The 17,947-nt window shown below is 44.4% G+C and overlaps 1 protein-coding gene across 2 annotated transcripts in view; it reads left to right on the top strand.

Annotated features, from left to right (window-relative positions):
• LOC129869429 (serine/threonine-protein kinase N2-like) overlaps positions 1-15,058 on the top strand; it is a 46,966-nt gene extending 31,908 nt beyond the window's left edge. For both annotated transcript variants that reach the window (XM_055943832.1, XM_055943833.1), the window contains 18 exons: positions 2,661-2,815; positions 3,462-3,585; positions 4,260-4,417; positions 4,870-5,083; positions 5,558-5,743; positions 6,062-6,171; positions 8,200-8,343; positions 8,453-8,528; positions 8,693-8,873; positions 9,028-9,151; positions 9,427-9,630; positions 9,750-9,841; positions 10,540-10,716; positions 12,140-12,202; positions 12,352-12,428; positions 12,833-13,083; positions 13,253-13,333; positions 13,487-15,058. In XM_055943832.1, the coding sequence (XP_055799807.1) occupies positions 2,661-2,815; positions 3,462-3,585; positions 4,260-4,417; positions 4,870-5,083; positions 5,558-5,743; positions 6,062-6,171; positions 8,200-8,343; positions 8,453-8,528; positions 8,693-8,873; positions 9,028-9,151; positions 9,427-9,630; positions 9,750-9,841; positions 10,540-10,716; positions 12,140-12,202; positions 12,352-12,428; positions 12,833-13,083; positions 13,253-13,333; positions 13,487-13,690 (2,621 nt within the window). In that variant the 3' untranslated portion in view covers positions 13,691-15,058. The remainder of the gene's footprint in view (positions 1-2,660; positions 2,816-3,461; positions 3,586-4,259; positions 4,418-4,869; positions 5,084-5,557; positions 5,744-6,061; positions 6,172-8,199; positions 8,344-8,452; positions 8,529-8,692; positions 8,874-9,027; positions 9,152-9,426; positions 9,631-9,749; positions 9,842-10,539; positions 10,717-12,139; positions 12,203-12,351; positions 12,429-12,832; positions 13,084-13,252; positions 13,334-13,486) is intronic.
• The last annotated feature ends 2,889 nt before the right edge of the window (positions 15,059-17,947 follow it).

Raw genomic sequence — 17,947 nt, 5'->3', positions numbered from 1 at the left:
CTATTTAGTCTCTGACACACTCTCTCTGCAAACCTAGCTGCTAGTTGTAAATCTATTTAGTCTCTGACACACTCACTCTGCAAGCCTAGCTGCTAGTTGTAAATCTATTTACCTCTGACACACTCACTCTGCAAGCCTAGCTGCTAGTTGTAAATCTATTTACCCTCTGACACACTCACTCTGCAAGCCTAGCTGCTAGTTGTAAATCTATTTACCTCTGACACACTCACTCTGCAAACCTAGCTGCTAGTTGTAAATCTATTTACCTCTGACACACTCTCTCTGCAAGCCTAGCTGCTAGTTGTAAATCTGTTTACCCTCTGACACACTCCCTCTGCAAGCCTAGCTGCTAGTTGTAAATCTATTTACCCTCTGACACGCTCACTCTTGTTTTCTGTGAGCCCTTTTATATATGATGTCTTATCAAACCTCAGTCATCTATGTAGGCTTACAGGTACAATATGTTGTACACTATATGGTTACTGTATTGACCTCCCCCAAGTTGAACCTGGACCATCTCTATGCTGTTGATGAAGCACCGTAGAACAGTTAACGGCCAAAATGATAAAAACACGTGAGGAAATGAGTGATGCAAAGTATAATGAAAGCAGGCGCTTCCACATAGGTGTGGTACCGGAGTTAATTAAGCAATTAACGTCCCATTATGCTTAAGGTATAAAGATACCCAGTTGCCCCATTGTTTTGGCTACCATGGCTAGAAGAAGAGATCTCAGTGACATTGAAAGAGGGATCTGAACGGAGCATTAGGGGGTTAAAGGGTGTGTGTGTGTGTGTCAGTCTCCAGATCTCAACCTGTCCCATTGGGCTCAGACGCCAGTTCATCGTCTAGTTTTGATTTTGCATTTGGTTGAGTTGTTAACAAATGTGAAATCAATCAAAAATGTCACCCTGTCATTGGATTTAAGTTCAAAGTTTTGGTGGAAAAAAAAAGAAAGAAAAAAGAATTTACCTTTTACGTTGACTTTTTTGTCAAATCCAATCAGTTTTCCATGTTGATTCAATGTCGGTCACAATATAATTTTGGGGTTGAAATGACGTAGAGACAACGTTGTGTTCAACCAGTTTTTGCCCGGCGGGATGGGAGCTTCTGGACAGCGTTTTCAAACACCATTCTTCTCGTGGAAGAATGGTCTCACATCCCTCCAATAGAGTTCCAGACTCTTGTAGAATCTATGCCAAGGTGCATTGAAGCTGTTCTGGCGGCTCGTGGCCCAACACCCTATGAAGACAGTTTATGTTGATGTTTCCTTTATTTTGGCAGTTATCTGAAGGTACAAGCGTCATCTTCTGTCTTGTCCTCCATCTTTCTGAGCTGCTGTGCCCTGGACAGGAAGTAGGAAGTGTTTAGATTTCAGGGAAGTCTTTTTGAAGATATGGAGATTAGTTACTGTACATGTCTTGCTTAGTTAAGACTGATTGTACCACACAGTCTGAACAAGCAGACTGTCTTCCTAAGACATGGAGAGTATTGTACAAACATTGTATTCTTGTAATTCCTTGTGAAAGGTACATTAGGCCTATATGTTGAGTTAAATTGACAGGACAGTAGATCATTCGTGATAGAAAGTGGCCTCCGGTCTCCTGTACGACCTGGTATGAATTTCTGGAGTCTGGAATGGCGTGAGTACAGTAGTACTCTTTTGTGATCGATGTAGTAACGCAAGGGGAAACACCTAAACAGTGATGAAGTCATGTAACTCCCTTCTCCTGTACATCGGGAGGGATTTTCCTGTACATCACAGGGGCTTTTCATAGGGTCTTTTTTTATTATGGGAAATAAACAACTTTGATTCGGTATGCCATTGGGGGGGTATAAGGTTTTATGGAAGATGGTGACAATTGTCAGATATTGTCAAATATGACTTGGAAGTCACTTGAGGATCCAAAAGGGGGAAATGTTTCTCCATGTGACCCAGGGTGGTTGTTCTCTGCAGTCTGTTACATGGCCTTGGCTGTGTACGCTAACGTACTGTTGTGGTGTGGGGCCCAACTCTTTCACCTGGGAGTCAGTCTCACTGAAACCTGTTCTCTCTGTCTGTCAGTGAAACTCAGCTTGTCTGTACAAGCCTTAACAATGTCACATTGATACAATCTGACAGCTACCAATATTGCTCAACAGCCTCTAAATAGAAAAAGATGTCTGGGAAAAATCCTGTCTTTACCAAAAAACATCTCAATTTGATTTATTCATTTGGGCCTATATTACTGTGTGATTATTTTCACAGTATTTACAGTATCAACATGGACTGCGCCGGGTACAATTCAGTACATTTTCAAATAAGCTCACTGACCATTACATTGGCTATCAAGATAAAATGTAACCTTTTTTTAAATTTAACTAGGCAAGTCAGTTAAGAACAAATTCTTATTTTACAATGACTGCCTACCCCGACCAAACACTCCCGTAACCCGGACGACCCTGGGCCAAATGTGCGCCGCCCTATGGGACTCCCGATCACGGCCAGTTGTGATACAGCCCGGGTCTGTAGTGACGCTTCTAGCACTGAGATGCAGTGCCTTAGACCGCTGTGCCACTCGGGAGTCCACTCTGCTTCCTTTTGCATTGTTACATTGTCTGATTTCATCCCTGTTTTTATTTGTAGTTTGACTGTTCTCGCATATCTGTTCTGTTATTGTAGTTCCTGGCTGCCCTCTGACCCCAGACACCCCCAGCAGTGAGTCCAGAATGTGCAGTAGCAGACTGGGGGCTCTGAAGAAACAGAACGACATTGAGCTCAAATGCAAACAAGGAGCTGAGAATATGATTCAGATGTATTCCAACGGATCCTCCAAGGTAGCGTATGATGGGGGAGGGAGGCAGGGCGGCGGTATGGGGGAGGGAGGGAGGGGGGCGGTATGGGGAGGGCGGTATGGGGGGAGGGAGGGGGTATGGGGAGGGGGAGGGCGGCGGTATGGGGGGAGGGAGGGGGGAGGGGGAGGGCGGTATGGGGGGAGGGGAGGGCGGCGGTATGCGGGGGGAGTATGGGGAGGGAGGGAGGGCGGCGGTATGGGAGGGGAGTATGGGGAGGGCGGCGGTATGGGAGGGGAGTATGGGGAGGGCGGCGGTATGGGAGGGGAGTATGGGGAGGGGGAGGGTGGCGGGGAGGGGGGGGGGAGCGGTATGGCTACCCTCAAAAGCTATTAGATTTGCGTTGAGCTGGAATGTCCCCAATGCTTTTAACCTCATTTGAAAGACCATGTACACAGCCGTACAAAGTCGCTGTTATTGAATATGTTACTCGAAGTTGAAATGCTAAGAAAGTTTATTTTGATCTTTTTTTTAAGAGTGAATGAGTAAGTTGTTTTCAAAAGAAATCAAAACAGATGGTGAAAACAAAATGGTGGAAACACTGAGCCAAAGAAATAGCCCATTTTTTTTTTACCATGCTTATGTTTAACATGTATCCCCCCCCCCCACCCCCACCCCTTAACTGTAATAGGATAAGAAGCTGCTTGCCACTGCTCAGCAGATGCTGCAGGACAGCAAGACCAAGATGGAGTTTATCAGGATGCAGATCCTCAAAGCCAGCCAGACTGGTGAGACCAACTACGGCAATAACCACGGTATGAACCCACTATAACCTTAGGAACACATCTCTCACCAGGGGCGCTGTGTTTGTCTGTTGGAGGGCTTTTCCCTCTGCTATATCAAGTATATGTGGGGAATTAGGCTTTTTGGACTTTGTGCGTCCTTTTTTTTTATTTTTATGTTGTATGATTTGGTTTTACACGTAACAAAAAAATGTTTTAACTCCCTGTATAGATATGTTCAAATATGTTCTGGGTTATGAAAAGGTGATAGTTATGATATTTCTGGTCCCCAGTCTCAGTGATAATGATGATACATTTCTGGTCCCCAGTCTCAGTGATAATGATGATACATTTCTGGTCCCCAGTCTCTGTGATAATGAGATATTTCTGGTCCCCAGTCTCAGTGATAATGAGATATTTCTGGTCCCCAGTCTCAGTGATAATGAGATATTTCTGGTCCCCAGTCTCAGTGATAATGAGATATTTCTGGTCCCCAGTCTCAGTGATAATGAGGTATTTCTGGTCCCCAGTCTCCGTGATAATGAGGTATTTCTGGTCCCCAGTCTCAGTGATAAGGATGAGATATTTCGGGTCCCCAGTTTCTGTGATAATGATGAGATATTTCTGGTCCCCAGTCTCTGTGATAATGATGATACATTTCGGGTCCCCGGTCTCAGTGATAATGATGCTACATTTCTGGTCCCCAGTCTCAGTGTCCAAGCCCATCATCAGTCCTCTGGACCTGAGACTAGAGGAGTTGCGACATCACTCCAGGATAGAACATGCTGTAGCTGATGGAGCCCAGAACGTCATGATCTTGCTGGGCTCTTCTGGGAAAGTTACGGAGAAGAAGGCCCACTCTGAGGTGAGACTATGGATTTATACCTAGGGTTGCAAAGTTCTGGTTAATTTACCTAAAATTCCTAGTATTTTTTTCAGAAATCCTGGCTAGAAGATTCCCAGGAAAAGTAGGGAATAAGCAGGAGATCTGAATCTCTAGGCAGGTTTTTTTGGGCTGGATGAAGGAGCGTGAAGTAGACTATCTTACATATTCTTTTCAGATCATGTAAATTCTGTGAATGACGGTAAAGGTAAATGTCAAATCTTATAAGAGAGTCTAGCCAGGTTACCGTAACACATCGGTGTGGAATCCACAGCATACCGTTCCTCACCCAGGTGTTCCATAGTGTTAACCTCTGAATATGTTCTGAAAGCTTGCACTGAACTGAAGTTCTCAGCTGTGTCCAGTCTTATGGTCCTGTGTTATGTCCTAGTATGTCCTAACATTTTAATATTGGTCTCTTTTTTTTTTTTCAGGCTCAAGCCCGGTTCAATGAGTCCAATCAGAAGTTGGACCTGCTGAAGTTATCTCTGGAGCAGCGGCTGAGTGAGCTGCCTAAGAACCATCCTAAGAGCGTTCTCATCATGGAGGAGCTAGCCATGATGGTGTCCCCTCCACAAAGCCCACGCCATAGCGTTATGACTACATACAACCAGTACAGCACGGTCACCAAGCCTGCTGCACTCACAGGTAAGACTCTCCTTTTTAGATCAACAACTCAGTGTTGTCTTTATCGTTACGAGATACCCTAGATTTCAAAACACAGCAGCCTGCTCTTTTAAGTTCAAAGCTCTGAAGCGTTCCTTAAGGTTAACAGAGATGACACGGCATAACACAGCCACCCTCATCCCAAACACACGTGCACATTGTACTGTAAATAGAATAAACCGCTGGTAGACGATGATAAACTTCAGATTGAGACAGTATGTAATGCCTCACCCACTCGGGTCAGACTTGAGCAACATTCTACGTTTACAATAACAACGTGTAAGTCCATAGTGCAGTGGCAGTATGTATCAAGGAGGACTGCTGATTTAAGATCAGTTTTGCCTTCTAGATCACAATGAATAATATTTACATGGACAGGAGGGACCTGATCCTAGACCAGCACCCTTCGTCTTTCTGAGCTACTGTCAAGTGTGTTTTTACCTGCTTTTCTTCCAGGAACGTTGGAGGTGCGTCTGATGGGTTGTCAGGATCTGCTTGAGGAGGTCCCAGGTCGCTGTAAGGCCCCCTCAGCCTCCCACCCCGGCTGGAGCCCCAGTGATCAGCGATCCTCCTTCATGTCCAGAAGCAACAAGAACAAAGGAGCCAGCTCACGCAACCTGTCCAAGACCGACGACCTGTCCAGTTGAGTGTTGCTCTAGTGACTCACACCCCAATGTGTCTCTGATGTTTTGAAGCTGCTCAGAAAAGATGCTCTGACTTAAATGCCTTTTGTATCTAGCTGTGAAATATTGCTCAGTGGTCTGCCTGCTGTTTTGAAACAGAGTGGGTAAAATCAGGGTTGGTGTTCAAATGTTTTTGCACAGAAAATCAAAACAAGAGTTTTCTTAAAGCGCGAGTACAGACACTTGGACAAGTACTCCCTGTTTTCAGTCCGTTTCGTGCCTACTGAACATTACCCTGGGTCCAGATTGTATAAATGTATTCTCTCGCTCTCTCCAGATGAGATCAGTGCTGTGCTGAAGTTGGACAACACTGAAGCGGGACAGACCAGCTGGAAACCAGTCAGCAACCAGTCCTGGGACCAGAAGTTTACATTGGAACTAGACAGGGTAATCTAGACTACACACTACTTCACTGTGGAACTAGACAGGGTAATCTAGACTACACACTACTACACTATATATCCACTGTGGGACTAGACAGGGTAATCTAGACTACACACTACTACACTATATATCCACTGTGGAACTAGACAGGGTAATCTAGATTACACACTACTACACTATATATCCACTGTGGGACTAGACAGGGTAATCTAGACTACACACTACTTCACTGTGGAACTAGACAGGGTAATCTAGACTACACAATACTACACTATATATCCACTGTGGGACTAGACAGGGTAATCTAGACTACACACTACTTCACTATATATCCACTGTGGGACTAGACAGGGTAATCTAGACTACACACTACTTCACTGTGGAACTAGACAGGGTAATCTAGACTACACAATACTACACTATATATCCACTGTTGGAACTAGACAGGGTAATCTAGACTACACACTACTTCACTATATATCCACTGTGGAACTAGACAGGGTAATCTAGATTACACACTACTTCACTATATATCCACTGTGGAACTAGACAGGGTAATCTAGACTACACACTACTTCACTGTGGAACCAGACAGGGTAATCTAGACTACACACTACTACACTATATATCCACTGTGGGACTAGACAGGGTAATCTAGACTACACACTACTTCACTATATATCCACTGTGGAACTAGACAGGGTAATCTAGACTACACACTACTTCACTATATATCCACTGTGGAACTAGACAGGGTAATCTAGACTACACACTACTTCACTGTGGAACTAGACAGGGTAATCTAGACTACACAATACTACACTATATATCCACCGTGGGACTAGACAGGGTAATCTAGACTACACAATACTACACTATATATCCACTGTGGGACTAGACAGGGTAATCTAAACTACACACTACTACACTATATATCCACCGTGGGACTAGACAGGGTAATCTAGACTACACACTACTACACTATATATCCACTGTGGGACTAGACAGGGTAATCTACTTACTCTGGGAAGGTTTTCCCTTTCCCATACAATGCTATCAGTGTCTGAAATCGCCTCAAACAACTTTTTTTTTTTTTAAATCCAGATTTCTGTTTTGTATTTGTGTTATTGTTTCTATTTCACAACCTTCAGCAAATCACACTGATTTATTAGCACGTCGTACCCAGACAGGAAAGGTGAGAGCAGCTCTCTATTCTGGAGTTGTGTAACTCTCTAGCTCTGAATGCCAGGGACGGCTGGTACTAAGTCTGCAGGAATCTACTGCTTTCCCCCGAAGCTTCCAAAAGTCAGGCTTTTAGTGACACTAATGACTCGCGTTAGAGGGGACTAACGGGTGACTCGCGTTAGAGGGGACTAACGGGTGACTCGCGTTAGAGGGGACTAACGGGTGACTCGCGTTAGAGGGGACTAACGGGTGACTCGCGTTAGAGGGGACTAACGGGTGACTCGCGTTAGAGGGGACTAACGGGTGACTCGCGTTAGAGGGGACTAACGGGTGACTCGCGTTAGAGGGGACTAACGGGTGACTCGCGTTAGAGGGGACTAACGGGTGACTCGCGTTAGAGGGGACTAACGGGTGACTCGCGTTAGAGGGGACTAACGGGTGACTCGCGTTAGAGGGGACTAACGGGTGACTCGCGTTAGAGGGGACTAACGGGTGACTCGCGTTAGAGGGGACTAACGGGTGACTCGCGTTAGAGGGGACTAACGGGTGACTCGCGTTAGAGGGGACTAACGGGTGACTCGCGTTAGAGGGGACTAACGGGTGACTCGCGTTAGAGGGGACTAACGGGTGACTCGCGTTAGAGGGGACTAACGGGTGACTCGCGTTAGAGGGGACTAACGGGTGACTCGCGTTAGAGGGGACTAACGGGTGACTCGCGTTAGAGGGGACTAACGGGTGACTCGCGTTAGAGGGGACTAACGGGTGACTCGCGTTAGAGGGGACTAACGGGTGACTCGCGTTAGAGGACACCTGGTGGGGAGATGTTACAGTATGTGTCTTCCACAGTCTCGTGAGCTGGAGATCTCAGTCTACTGGAGGGACTGGAGATCGCTGTGTGCCGTCAAGTTCCTACGCCTGGAAGACTTCCTGGACAACCAACGACATGGCATGTGCCTCTACCTGGAGCCTCAGGGAAAACTGTTTGCTGAGGTACTATTATCCACTTCCCCCAACACACACCCACATGCTAAAAAACGATTTATTCAGAATCTTTACAGAATTTACTCATAACCTTTGACCTATGTGTGTTTTCCCTCAGGTTACATTTTTCAACCCAGTTATTGAGCGGAGATCAAAACTTCAAAGGCAAAAAAAGATATTCTCCAAGCAACAAGGTCTGAAGTTTATTCTGTAAAGTCCAAGCTTGGATGTTATTGGTGTTCTTTTAAAGTGCTGTGTATCACCATTTTGTTGGATTAAGGTCTAAAAATATATATGTTTATTGATTTTATTGATTGGATGAATGAAGCTATGGTTGTGACCCTCTGCTCTGTTCCAGGCAAGACGTTCCTGCGTGCCCCTCAGATGAACATAAACGTCGCTACGTGGGGTCGCCTGGTGAGGAGAGCCATCCCCTCTGTCAACAACTCCTTCAGTCCAGCTCAGCTGCCAGACATGGGGACAGAGCTAGGTCCTGAGTCACAGTCCATCCTACACCTGCCCTCCCCAGCCTCCCCCAGGTAAACACACACACACACACACACACACCTCGTCCAGCGATGATCTATTGGTCTACCCCTGACAGATTGTTGAAGTGAACAGAAATGAAACTTAAAATTGCATGCTAGTGTCAGTTTAGTCCCCTTCTGAAATGACCTCTCTCTCTCTCTTCAGTGACCTGATAGTGACCAAACTGGAGTTTGGCGAAGAGCCCCCACTTCCCCTGAAGCGCCACACTGTGGCTTCTATTGGAGAGCCCATTCTGGAGAGCAGTATCGCAGACGGAGAGAAAGTACAGGTAGCTGTGAATACAATGTATCAATTCACAAACTCTGAACGATTCATGTTGCTGTTGGTTATTTCAGTAAAGAGATGACCATTTAATCAGAGTTTTTCTGACTCGTTTTCATGTTGTTCTTCAGCCTTGTAAGTTGCTCTAGAGAACGTGGTCTGTAATGTAACGCTGTAACATGCCGTGACAGTTCTGTAACTGTTGAAGTTGGTTTTTATTTAACTGTGATTTGGTGTGTTTTGATCTAACCGTAATTGTGATTTGGTGTATTTTGTTCCCAGGAAGCCATGTCTACATTTGACTTCCTGAATGAGAGCAGGAACAGTATGTTGAACTGTAAACTAGACGACAGTGTCGTTGTCGAGCAGCCCAATGAGAGGTTACCTGTCCAACACAACACGGATACCAGGGAGGAGGAAGACTTCCAGTTCAGTCTCATAGACTTTAAATGTGTGGCAGTCCTGGGCCGAGGACACTTTGGAAAGGTAAGGCCACACAGGACCTTCATGTCTTAGGGAGGCCGTAGTGATGTCACACGCATGGCCTTTTTTTATTATTTATTTTTTACCTTCGCCAGATCTAACCGCTCTCTGTTATTCAACAGGTGCTCCTGGCTGACTATGAAAGTACTGGGGAGATGTTTGCTATCAAGGCCCTGAAGAAAGGAGACATTGTATCACGTGATGAAGTAGACAGGTAGGAAGGAACGCCAACAACTTAATGACAATGTACACTGAGTGTACAAAACATTAAGAACAACTTCCTAGGGGGCCTCCATGATGGCACAGTGGTCTAAGGCCCTGCATCACAGTGCTAGCTGTGCCACTAGAGATTCTGGGTTCGAGTCCAGGCTCTGTCGCAGCTGGCTGCGACCGGAAGACCCACTAGCGACTCCTGTGGCGGGCCGGGTGCAGTGCACGCTGACACGGTCGCCAGGTGCACAGTGTTTCCATTCCCCGTTCAAAGGCACTTAAATCTTTTGTTTTGCCTATTGCCCTCTGAATGACACACACACACACACACACACACACACACACACACACACACACACACACACACACACACACACACACACACACACACACACACACACACACACACACACACACACACACACACAGTCCATGTATCAAGGCTTAACAATCCTTCTTTAACCTCTCCTCCCCTTCATCTACACTGATTGAAGTGGATTTAACAAGTGACATCATTAAGGGATCAGAGCATTCACCTGGTCAGTCTGTGATGGAAAGAGCAGGTGTTCTTAATGTTTTGACCACTCAATCTAACTTTGACATGCATCTATATTGATTTATATTGTCTCTCTGATGCATTAAAAATCCTTAGAAATGAAGAATGATCTGTGGTAAAATAACTGACCTCTGTCCTATCCTCAGCCTGATGTGTGAGAAGCGTATCTTTGAGACTGTGAACAACGTCAGACATCCCTTCCTGGTCAACCTGTTTGCGTGCTTCCAGACAAAGGAACACGTGTGCTTTGTCATGGAGTATGCGGCTGGTGGTGACCTCATGATGCACATACACACAGACGTGTTCCAAGAACCTCGGGCTGTGTGAGTAACAACTCCGTATCCCCATACTACACTGAACAAAAATATAAACGCAACATGTAAAGTGTTGGTCCCATGTTTCATGAGCGGAAATTAAAGATCCCAGTCATTTTCTATATACACAAAAAGCTTATTTCTCTCAAATTTTGTGCACAAATATTTTGACATCCCTGTTAGTGAGCATTTCTAATTTTCCAAGAGAATCCATCCACCTGACAGGTGTGGCATATCAAGAAGCTGATTAAACAGCATGATCATTACACAGGTGCACCTTGTGCTGGGGACAATAAAAGGCCACCCTAAAATGTGCAGTTTGGTCACAACACAATGCCACAGATGTCTCAAGTTTTGAGGGAGCGTGCAATTGGCATGCTGACTGCAGGAATGTCCACCAGAGCTGTTGTCAGATAATTTAATGTTAATTTCTTTACCATAAGCCGCCTCCAACGTTGTTTTGGAGAATTTGTCAGTACGTCCAACTGGCCTCACAACCGCAGACCACCCTGTAGCCACGCCAGCCCAGGACCTCCACAGCCGACTTATTCCCTTGCGGGATCGTCTGAGACCAGTCACCTGGACAGCTGATGAAACTGTGGGTTTGCACAACCAAAGAATTTCTGCACAAACTGTCAGAAACCGTCTCAGGGAAGCTCATCTGCGTACTCATCCTCACCAGGGTCTTAACCTGACTGCAGTTCAGCGTCGTAACCAACTTCAGTGGGTAAATGCTCACCTTCGATGGCCACTGGCACACTGGAGAAGTGTGTTCTTCACGGATGAATCCCGGTTTCAACCGGGAAGATGACAGACAGCGCAGCGCGTATGGCGGTGTGTGTGCGAGCGTTTTGCCGATGTCAACGTTGTGAACAGAGTGCCCCATGGTGGGGTTATGGTATAGGCAGGCATCAGAATTGCATTTTATTGATGGCAATTTGAATGCACAGATACCGTGATGAGATCCTGAGGCCCATTGTCGTGCCATTCATCCACCTCCATCACCTCATGTTGCAGTATGATAATGCACGGCCCCGTGTCGCAAGGATCTGGACACAATTCCTGAAAGCTGAAAATTGTCCCAGTTGTTCCATGGCCTGAATATACTGACTGGTTCTCTGATCCACACCCCTACCTTTTTTTTTTTAAAGGTTTCTGTGACCAACAGATTCATATCTGTATATTCCCAGTCATGTGAAATCCATAGATTATCACATTTTTTAGGGCCTAATGAATTTATTTCAATTGACTGATTTCCTAATATGAAGTGTTATAATCTTTGAAATTGTTTTAATGTTTTTTTTATTCAGTGTAATTTCATAGTGGAGTAACGAATGATGTCAATTGAGGCTTTGTTTATTCTCAGGTGGGTAGGTGTGTGTGGTAGATTTTCATGTTTACATCTAGCAGCTTTATTTCCTGTCTCCATCAGGTTCTATGCTGCTTGTGTTGTCTTGGGATTGCAGTATCTTCATGACCATAAGATTGTATACCGGTATGCCCACACAACTGTTCACATACAGCTGTATATATTACTGTACTATACATGAATTGGTTAGTCCCTTACTAGCACCACATATGATGATTTGATACTACAATAGTTGATGAATGACCCTCTTGCATTTCTGTGATCGTTTTCTTCAGAGACCTGAAGCTGGACAACTTGTTGATGGACACAGAGGGATACGTGAAGATCGCTGACTTTGGCCTATGTAAAGAAGGTGGGTGGAGAATTTTTATTTTTACCTTTTATTTAACTAGGCAAGTCAGTTAAGAACATATTATTATTTTCAATGACGGCCTAGGAACAGTGGGTTAACTGCCTTGTTCAAGGGGCAGAACGACAGATTTTTACCTTGTCAGCTCGGGGGATTCGATCGTGCAACCTTTCGGTTACTAGTCCAACGCTCTCTAACCACTAGGCTACCCGCTGCCCCCAGAATGTTCGACACCGTCAGCTCTTTAGTCCAGGACTAAGCTTAATCTGTGTCTGGGAAACTGGCCCTAGGGGTTTAATGCAAGACATATCTAACTCCCTCAGTCTTGAATAATAACCCCTTTTGGTATTGCTTTGTAATAGTTGTCTGCGTTGATCATCTCTCTGTCTGCTGCTGTGTTCCTGTAGGGATGGGCTATCAGGACCGCACCAGTACGTTCTGTGGTACTCCTGAGTTCCTGGCTCCTGAGGTGCTGACAGAGACGTCGTACACGCGGGCCGTGGACTGGTGGGGCCTGGGGGTGCTCATCTTTGAGATGTTGGTAGGGGAGTCACCATTCCCTGGAGACGATGAAGAGGAGGTGTTTGACAGCATCGTAAACGATGAAGTCCGCTACCCACGATTCCTCTCTACCGAAGCTATTTCCATCATGAGAAGGGTACTTGTTTACTTATGTATCTCAGAATGGTTATTTAGATCGGCATGTAAAATAATTCAACGTACACTGAGATTTCAGTCGTGTTTCCTGGACTATTGTTCACCATTTTATGGAGTATAATGTAAATGCCTGTTCTTTTTGTAACTAACTTGACTTTTCCTATCCCCAGCTGTTGAGGAGAAACCCAGAGAGACGTCTTGGGGCTGGTGAGAAAGACGCAGAGGAAGTTAAAAAGCATCCGTTCTTTAGGGTAGGTTCCCTGATCATTGGTTTATGATCCCAATCGCAAAGTGTCACAACGTTTATTAACTCTTCATAATGCATTATAAAAGCGCATTCATAACACCTGTATGAGCTATACGTAATGAAATTATATCTCTCTTGATGGTCTGTATTCCCTCAGAGTGTGGACTGGGACGGTCTACTGGCTAAGAAGGTGCGGCCAGAGTTCATTCCCACCATCAAGGGTAGAGAGGACGTCAGTAACTTTGACGACGAGTTCACCTCAGAAATACCAATCCTGACTCCGCCCCGGGAGCCCAGGGTTCTGACAGCAGAGGACCAGGAAATGTTTGCCGACTTTGACTACATCGCAGACTGGTGTTAGCCAATTACCAGCGTCCTGCTCCTCCTCAACACTACTACACCCTCCCTAACACTGTGAACTGTCTGTAACAGAGACCAACAGCAATATCAACACTCTCACCCCCCCTAAGGATATCAACAACAAGTTGCTGCACTCTGTTCCTTGCTGTCTGTGCCATGTAAGGGATTGGCAGTTTTATGAAGTTTTACTCAACTTTTTTTTATTTGTATTTTTTAACTGTCAATTTGAGACAGCTAAGAGCCATCATTTAGTCTTGTCAGATCACTGGGTCATTCCACATAATCACCTTCTCAGATCACTGGGTCATTCCACATAATCACCTTCTCAGATCACTGGGTCATTCCACATAATCACCTTCTCAGGTCATCTTCAGCTCTCTTAGATATTTCTCTGAACAAAAAAGGATAGACTGAAAATCAAGTTAATAGCTTATGCGGCGTGTAGAAACGGAATTATGGCCCAATAACAAGAAATATATGAAAGGCATTACCACATTTATCATTCTGATCTAGCAGGATGTTATTGTATTGATTTTAAAGTTGCCTTAAACAGTTTAATGTAACACAATTTTTAAGGGCTTTCAATCAATAACTATCATCGGGTACTGAAAACCTACCAAAGCCAGCTGCCAAATACAGTCTTCTCTTCTCAAACTATCTGCATCAGACAGAAGAGACCTTGGCCAAGATTAGACATTGATTGGAGCACTGGAACCTTGTAAAGCAGTTTAACTCCAATCGATGTTTTAATCCTTGATGGGTTTTCAGTTTTTCCTCCTCTCAAACACAAGCAATCCTCACCCCATACATCATGTATTGTGGTATTGAAGAAGAAAAAAAAGCTCTTAGTTTTATACTGTTTTATAAGAAGGAACACTATTATGTTGACTTTGATGTATAGTATAATCATGTTTCACAGGATGTTTGGATACAGGTATATGAAAATGGAGATGGCAGCTCGTGAGAGACTGAGCTATTTTCAAACGAAATGTAGAAATATATATTCACAATAACAAAAGTGTAATTGTTGTTGGCGTGTGACATCATGCCGAAACAAGAATACTTTTTTGTAGTCATTTTGAAAAGACAGTCCTAGTCTGGTGTTATGTTTGCTCATGTGAGGAATGGGTCATGATGGTGTGACAACCACCTCTTCAGTGTTTTGATCTCAAATTTTAGACTGTTTTTAAATGTTCTGGGGCTCGATGGCCATTTTTTTTCTTTTGTGTCTGTTAGCTGAATCAGAACGTCTGCTGATTGGACCATGCATTATCAGTCATTTATACAACTATGTTTCTGTGTGGCTAGCTCATGTCAAGAACAAATTAGACCAACATATCACAAGTAATTAAATACATACTTCATATAATGGAAGCAAAGTCTCTGGCTATTCCTCTTCAAGTGATTAAGAGATATAGGTTGTTGAGGTATTCATGTAGTGTATGCTTACAAACAGGGAATAATGGTGTGGTGTGAGTCCAAAGGGGAATACGGTTCAGTCTGGTAACATATACTGTACCAGTTAACAGTTTGGACACACCTACTCATTCAAGGGTTTGTCTTTTATTTTTTACATTGTAGAATAATAGTGAAAACATCAACTATGAAATAACACATATGGAATCATGTAGTAACCAAAAAAGTATTAAACAAATCCAAATATATATTTTAGATTCTTCAAAGTAGTCACCCTTTGTCTTGATGACAGCTTTGCACACTTGGCATTCTCTCAACCAGCTTCACCTGGAATGCTTTTCCAACAGTCTTGAAGCAGTTCCTACATATGCTGAGCACTTGTGGGCTGCTTTTCCTTCACTCTGCTGTCTAAGTCATCCCAAACCATCTCAATTGGGTGATTGTGGAGGCCAGGTAATCTGATGCAGCACTCCATCACTCTCCTCCTTGGTCAAATAGCCCTTACACAGCCTGGATGTGTGTTGGGTCATTGTCCTGTTGAAAAACAAATGATAGTCCCACTAAGAGCAAACCAGATGGGATGGCGTATCACTGCAGAATGCTGTGGTAGCCATGCTGGTTAGATGTGCCTTGAATTCTAAGTAAATCACAGACCAGCGTCACCAGCAAAGCACATTCACGGTGGGACCACCCGTTCACCTACTCTGTGTCTCACAAAGACACAGCGGTTGGAACTAAAAATCGCACATTTGGAATCATCAGGCCAAAGGACAATTTCCACCGGTCTAATGTCCATTGCTTGTGTTTCTTGCCCCAACCAAGTCTCTTCTTCTTATTGGTGTCCTTAAGTAGTGGTATCTTTGCAGCAATTTGACCATGAAGGCCTGATTCACGCAGTCTCCTCTGAACAGTTGATGTTGAGATGTGTCTGTTACTTGAACTCTGAAGCATTTATTTGGCTGGTAATTCTAATGAACTTATCCTCTGTAGAAGAGGTAACTCTGGGTCTTCCTTTCCTGTGGCGGTCCTCATGAGAGCTAGTTTCATCATAGCGCTTGATGGTTTTTGCAACTGCACTTGAAGAAACATTCAAAGTTCTTGAAATTTTCCAGATTGAGTGTCTTAAAGTAATGATGGACTGTCATTTCTCTTTGCTTATTTGAGCTGTTCTTGCCATAATATGGACTTGGTCTTTTACCAATTAGGGCCATCTTCTGTATACCACCCCTACCTTGTCACACAACTAATTGGCTCAAACGTATTAAGGCAGGAAAGAAATTCCACAAATTAACTTAAGGAACATGTTAATTGAAAAGCATTCCAGGTGACTACCTCATGCAGCTGGTTGAGAGAATGCCAAGAGAGTACAAAGCTGTCAAAGGCAAAGGGTGGCTACTTTGAAGAATCTCAAATATAAAATATATTTAGATTTGAACACATTTTGGTTACTACATGATTCCATAGTTTTGATGTCTCGCTGTTCTTCTACAATGTAAAAATAGTAAATTCTAAAGAAAAACCCTTGAATGAGTAGGTGTGTCCAAACTTTTGACTGGTAGTTCATCCTGAACCGAAACACTCGTAGATAATAAACTGGTACCTCTAGTGAAACCTGACAAACCAGCCTCAAGTCACGTTTCAGACCGTGTGTGCGTGCTACACTACAAGTGTACTCTGACTCATGAGTCTGACCTGAGAAACAGGATCCCTCTCCCACGGTCCAGGGCTGCACAGTGAAGAGGCTGTACTGTGCCCCAGCCTGCATTACTGGTCTGAAACAGGGTGTGTGTAGTTTGACAGAGCAGGACCCAGCCATGCTGACACTGTATAAACCTACTGATGATAAAGGAGGGTGATACTTCCAATACTGTTTAATCAAATGCATACAAGTAGAGGTAGAGCAGTGGCGATATCATTTCAGGAATATTTTACAACATTGGGATTGATAGGAAACTCTGTCTTTTTCCTGCCCCCTTTACTAAGTGATATATATATATATATAGGAATGTTTTGTCTACTGAAGGTCTTAAGCATGATAAAAATATCAGACCTTCACAATGAACAAAACCTTGGATTCGCCCCACTCTCTTCCAAACTGAACATAGTTTTCACGGGACTATAAATCCACCTACATTATGAGCAGAATACAAGATTGGTAGTAGTAGACCTATAGTATTATCTATTACTAGGCCAAACAGGATGTCCTTAGCCAAAGTGTTGACTAGGTGGGTTCTTGTCTTCAGGTCCCTCATCGACCGACAGGAAGGAAATGTTCATGTTGGCCCAACTTTCTCCAGGGGAAACGACAGATTTCTAGACCGGAAGAGTTTCAATTTCAAGTTAATGTCACATGCACAAGTACAGTGAAATACCTTTCTTCCTCCAAAAGGAAAAGGAAGTGATTAAATAAGCCAGTGGGGGTCTCTGCCCTGGAGCTGGTCAATTTGGGATCATTCCAGAGAAGCCTCCTGTCTGTCTGGGGGGCAGGAAGAGACAGAAAATAACGGAGCAAACTTGTCCACACAGATCAACAGATACAAAATGGGTTGAAATTAATCAGTAATGGTGGATAATGATGGAAGGAGTCTGGCTGGCGGTCCTTTAGGAAAGAGTCTGGCTGGCGGTCCTTTAGGAAAGAGTCTGGCTGGCGGTCCTTTAGGAAAGAGTCTGGCTGGCGGTCCTTTAGGAAAGAGTCTGGCTGGCGGTCCTTTAGGAAAGAGTCTGGCTGGCGGTCCTTTAGGAAACAGTCTGGCTGGCGGTCCTTTAGGAAAGAGTCTGGCTGGCGGTCCTTTAGGAAACAGTCTGGCTGGCGGTCCTTTAGGAAACAGTCTGGCTGGCGGTC

The sequence above is a fragment of the Salvelinus fontinalis genome, chromosome 14, assembly GCF_029448725.1.
Source record: "Salvelinus fontinalis isolate EN_2023a chromosome 14, ASM2944872v1, whole genome shotgun sequence".
NCBI lineage: Eukaryota > Metazoa > Chordata > Actinopteri > Salmoniformes > Salmonidae > Salvelinus > Salvelinus fontinalis.
The sequence above is the reverse complement of the archived record's forward strand: the minus strand, read 5'-3'. Positions and strand labels throughout refer to the sequence as shown.